The 5,600-nt window shown below is 35.3% G+C and overlaps 1 protein-coding gene across 1 annotated transcript; it reads right to left on the bottom strand.

The window, feature by feature from the left end:
• Nucleotides 1-2,598: 2,598 nt before the first annotated feature.
• foxg1a (forkhead box G1a) lies at nucleotides 2,599-4,333 on the bottom strand. The gene has a single exon (XM_041275545.1). The coding sequence runs from the start codon at nucleotides 4,198-4,200 to the stop codon at nucleotides 2,968-2,970; it is 1,233 nt and encodes a 410-aa protein (XP_041131479.1). The 5' UTR covers nucleotides 4,201-4,333; the 3' UTR covers nucleotides 2,599-2,967.
• Between the last annotated feature and the right edge of the window lie 1,267 nt (nucleotides 4,334-5,600).

Raw genomic sequence — 5,600 nt, 5'->3', positions numbered from 1 at the left:
CTGGAGGAGCACTGGTTTTAGATTTTAGACTTTCTGCACAATGCACATATATATATATATATATGCTATAATAAATAATAATAATAATATTTGTGAATTTATATATTGTCGGTTGCCAATATACGGTTATAACACAATGCATTTAGAAAACTAGATGGATTTTGTAGACTGAGCAGGTTGTGTCACCTAAAATGTTCCTATTGTCTTAATATAAAATAACAGCCAACGGCCTTTTTGTTCATTTACCGCATGACTTTTAGTAAATGGGAAACATTCATAGCATTTTAAACACTATTGCTAACAATGCTTCAGTTTTGGTTTCTTATTTAGCATACATTTCAAGTGGTCTTAGACTCAAATTTAGTATTTTCTTTCATACTGTAAAAATAAAATAGAAGTTTACACTGATACACATCGGGATGTATTGTGAAATTGTATCTATTCAGTAATACATAACCCTAGTTCGCGCATGCGGGGTGAATCCGCTCACATTCTTTCTTGTAATCAGTAGTGTCAAATATTCATATTTGCAATATGTTAAAAATAAGAAAAAGAAAGAAAGAATAATTGCATTCATTATTTTATTTCGACAAACAGCTCTCCTTTGGTGGATGGGGAAGGGTAGACGGTGATACAAAATGTATCAAATGTATATATATATATATATATATATATATATATATATATATATATATATATATATATAATATATAGTGTCATTTTCTTCAGGTGAATAGCATTTTGTGAATTTGCTATGTTCAAACGCCATGCTTTAGTGGTATTTTCGCGGACTATTCTGACTACTGTCCGCTGCTTTGGTCTTGTTTGCAGTCACCCCATTTAACATCAAGACGATAACATCTCGATGAGAGATATTCATTTCCAAAGGCCTATTGTGAAAGCCAGCGAGGTTATTGCATTACCACTGAACACATTTAATACAATGCCGCTGTTAGAAATGAGCAAAGTACCCCTCACAAAGTGTGCTATAAGATACATTTTGAAACTAAATGTCTTTTTCTTTCTTTCAAAATCGCAGAATAACACATTCCTCAACTGCATCTAATTATATCCAAAGTGCATGTAAAGTAGTACCCTTGCACGCTTAAAAACACATCTATGTAAATGTAAAATAAACCGCAACGGGCGTGTTAACTTGTTGTGTGTATAGACAGGTAGAGTAATACGCTTTGCAATTTTCTAAAATGCATTTAAATCAGTGTCTCCTGGAAGAAAATTAAAACAACACACCTCTGCAGATCTCTTTGAAATAATTTATAAACGCAAATATTTTCTGGTGATAGGGTCTAAAACAATATAATCTAATCAAGGTTCCAGCTGAGATTTTTTTTTTTTTTTTAAATCCTCCTTTTATGCGAAAATTGAATTAAAATGGATATAACCGGAGACAATGCGTATGAAATACATCGAACACACGTTTTTATTGTGTTATTTTTAATTACGTGTTTGTTAAATTATTGCCACAAACTGATATTTCAAATCACAATTACAAATATAAATAGTCTAAAATGTTTTTAGATTGAAAAATATATATTAATACTTGTTTTAATATACATGGACATTAAAACGTTTCGCGTTCTTTATTGTTTTTTAAGATTGATATTTACCATGACAACGCGCTATTATTTATAATAAGCTCCCCCTGTAAAGCATTTGATAAAAACATATAAATAAGCCGTTTAATTATTGATTTAACAGATGGTAATAATTTCAAATATTTTTTTCGGTAAAAAAATAAATACAAATAAAATAATCGCAATGTATCCCTATCGTGGAAATAACTTGATACAATAATTAACCATATACAAAATATTATTTTAAAATAATATACTAAGTACTTTCAGGGTTTAATACGGCATGCGATTGACAGAATCCCATCATTTGTGTTTAATACTGACAGGGATTACTATTTGAAGGTCAAGGCCTAGCCAAATCTTGGTCAAAGGACCATGCAGCAACCCAAGGTAAACATTCAACATTGCAGACTGTACAAACCTTTTACTTGCACGCTTTGTAAAAAAAAAAAAAAAAAAAAAAAAAAAAAGACACGTTTTTCAGCATGTATGAACGTAACCTATTTTTTTTTTTATTATTCTTTTTCGGTAAACATTTTTAAGCGACAAACACGGGTCACAATATCACAATCATGAATTTTATAGACATTAACAATCACTCAAGAATTTCATGAGCCATTTACTCAACACGGGTTACACGTTCGCAAAGTTTACCTATGAGTACAATAGGTATTAACATTTCACTAATTACAAAAAGAATGTGACCTTTTAGTGACCACATACATTAAAATATGCACACAACACAAACTAAAGGCAATCATTGATTTTGTCCCCTTCTGATAGTTGTTTTTCTGTCAGGCAGTGCTGCAAACTGGACTAATACTCGTGTATTCAAGGAGGGCATTTCTAAACCCATTCTTTGGTCCAAAAAAAGGGGGAAAAATAAACCAAACATTTTTAAAGAAAGGGACAAAATAATAGATAGCCAAAGGATGGGGTGAGGGCATTATTTCTGTTCAATCTCTCTTTTTGTTCATAATACAAATTACATTTTTTTTTTAAATAATTCAAACAAAATTAGTACGTCATTTCTCAAAAATCAGAAACCACCAGCAAACCCGTGACAACTTATAATACTGCAAACATCGGAAGCTGGTGATTTAAGTGATGGTAATAAACTTGTTATATTAAAATTAAGTAAAACTGCAGTCACTATAAATACACATTCTACAATAGTTTTACTGCCATCCCAATAATCTAGTTTCTCCCCACATTGCGCATTAAACAATCCTATAGAGACTTGACAGGTGTGTACAGAAAATGGGGAACTTGAATAAAAAATACCTGGACTTCTTTTTTTTCTCCTTTATATATTTTTACAATGCAAATGTGTGTAAAATGTTCACTTACAGTCTGATCCAGTGGATGTTTGTTAGTGTATAAGAGGGTTTGATGTAGACCCCTGACTGTGATGTGGGAAGTAATCAGAAAGTCCTCCAGAAAGTCCTGCAGTAAAACTTGGCAAAGAGGGTCTTAAAGACTCACAGGCGAGAGATGAAGGAGCCTGTGGAGACGTGGAGGACGCTGCCCTGGCCGTCATTGAAGTGCTGCTTTGAGAAGTCATTGAAGGGTGTGGGACATGAGGGAAAAAGTAACTTGCCTGCCCTGATAAAAGATTTACTGAACAAGGGTTTAAGGAGTACGTGCCTGAGCAGGGCACTGATAAACCACATGGCACGGAGGCAGCCAAGGCTGCTGCTGTGAGGTGATGAGTGGCATAAGGAATGTCTCCATTTACAAGTCTGTCTACACTTAACCCGTTTGTGGCAGAAAATGAGTGGTTGTTTCCCAAAGTGTTTTGAGTCAATAACGAGCTGTAAGACATTGGGTGGCTAGGGTAAGCAGCGGTGGTCCCATTGTAACTCAGAGCACTGCTGGCCCGGGGATGATGGAGCGAAAGGAAAGGAGACATTGGCCAGTACAAGGAACCGGCCCTATCCATAAATGTCAGACCCGTAGAAGTAAGGCGAGCTCCCCGTTTAAAAGCCAATTTGGCTCTGGAGGTTGTCGATCTCCTACGAAGTTTTCCAGTTGTGCCACCTATGAATACATCGTCGCTAGAAGGGTCCAGCATCCAGTAGTTCCCTTTACCAGGGTCATCGTAGTGCCGTGGAACTTTTACAAAACATTTGTTCAGGCTCAGGTTGTGTCTGATGGAGTTTTGCCAACCCTGTTTGTTTTCTCTATAATAAGGGAAATTTTTCATTATAAATTCGTAAATGCCATTAAGTGTCAATCGTTTTTCCGGACTTTGCCTAATAGCCATCATGATCAAAGCGTTGTAGCTGAAAGGTGGTTTTTCATATTTGCCATTTTTCTTTTCCCCGTCTTTACCACTGTCCCCCTCCTTGCACTCCACTTTCTTGTCTTCCTGCTTTTCCTTTTCTTCTGAGCAAGGTAACTCGGACGAACTATTTTCATTCGTATTGTCAATGTTCTCGGGCTTTGAGTCCTGCACCGGGTTGGGCAAAAGATGTTTCTCCTGTTCTTCGGGGGCTGATCTGTGGTGGTTGTCACTCTGGACGGCTTCAGGCACCAAGCTGTTTATACTGAACGATGATTTTGGAATCATTTTCACTTCTTTTCTTTCTCCCATATCCAACATCACACATAGGCAAAATAGCAACAGCAGCAGCACAGTTGGACCTCAATCTCATCCGCTGGCAACTCCTGCAGTAAAAAAACTACTTCATGTTCTTTAAAAACACGTCGATAAGAGACAGCAGCTACAATTAATTACGGAGCCACAGACACTAGACTGTAAAAAAAAAAAAAAAGACTGGTTGAACCTTTTTAGTCAACAGCCAACCAGAGTTCTAGAAATACCGGAGCGTCTACCCCCTTTCAGCCAATCACCGCTGTTTGAGCGCGCAAGGATACACAGGGTTCACCAAAGCGCTGCAAAGAAAACCCATCCCAACAACAAAGATTCTCGTTTCCTGTACAAATCCGACTAAGCAAATAAATCACATCGCCTCCCGTCGCACTGTATTGGATAATTCTAGTGTGGTGCGTCAATATTTTTCATATTGTTTAAAGTTTGTTTATACCTACTTGGAAAAACACAAGAGGCGAACGGAAAGCTTGTGGAAGAAGAGAGGTACTACTTTATGTCTCCAAAGCGGGTTCCATTTTTTGATTAAGTGTTTACAAATATTTCGAACATTTAAGACACATTTGAACGATTTCAATAAATAAATAAAATTGTACAGTGTGAAAATGAGTATAAACGTAAAGTGTTATGCAAAACACGTAATAAAGTTATAACAATACAGTGTATTACGATATTTTTCCTAAGTGCTGAAGTAGGCCTTGTTGGATTCCTGTCTGTATAATATCTGTCTTTCCCTCTTATTATCTTTATTGTCATATGTATTAGTATACAAATCGAATACTCCATTTCGCTTGCGCAAATTAGGGCGCGTACTTACTGATAATATAGAACCTATCTGTATTATTAGGCTGTATTTTTTTTTTTTCTGCGTATTCTGCACATGGTCATTATTTATACTGTTGCAACCGAATGATTAATATCATACATGCGAGGTTGATTTTACCTTGATGTTTTTACTAATTTTTTACACGCCTAAGGTATGTACTATAACTGTGTTTTAATGTTCATGTGCATAATCAATAAATACACAAATAAATAAGCGCGCGATTGATGTTGAGGTAACAGAGTGCATGGGGAGAGCTGCAGAATGCGTCTCTTAAATAAATAAATTAAACGGCCTTGCAAACCGTGGGCTATAAATAAACGCTATACCTATTTAATAATTTTGATTAATTAATTTGACTGAATAGCCATATTAGTAAATTCTCATATATCTAAATAAGCTTAGTTACAGGCATCATTGCACTGACTCAAAAACATAATTATTGTTATTAATGATGAGTCACATTAAAATAAAATTTTATTTAAAAAAGTGCAATTGAGAGAAGTTGGATTTTTTATTTTTTTATTTTTAGGTTCCATACCTGTATTGCGGATTTGTATGCAGAATT

Source organism: Polyodon spathula, chromosome 17, assembly GCF_017654505.1.
Source record: "Polyodon spathula isolate WHYD16114869_AA chromosome 17, ASM1765450v1, whole genome shotgun sequence".
Lineage (NCBI taxonomy): Eukaryota > Metazoa > Chordata > Actinopteri > Acipenseriformes > Polyodontidae > Polyodon > Polyodon spathula.
The sequence above is the reverse complement of the archived record's forward strand: the minus strand, read 5'-3'. Positions and strand labels throughout refer to the sequence as shown.

Coding starts and splice junctions, on each gene's coding strand:
- foxg1a (XM_041275545.1), bottom strand. CDS start 4,200: ATGTTGGATATGGGAGAAAGAAAAGAAGTGAAAATGATTCCAAAATCA.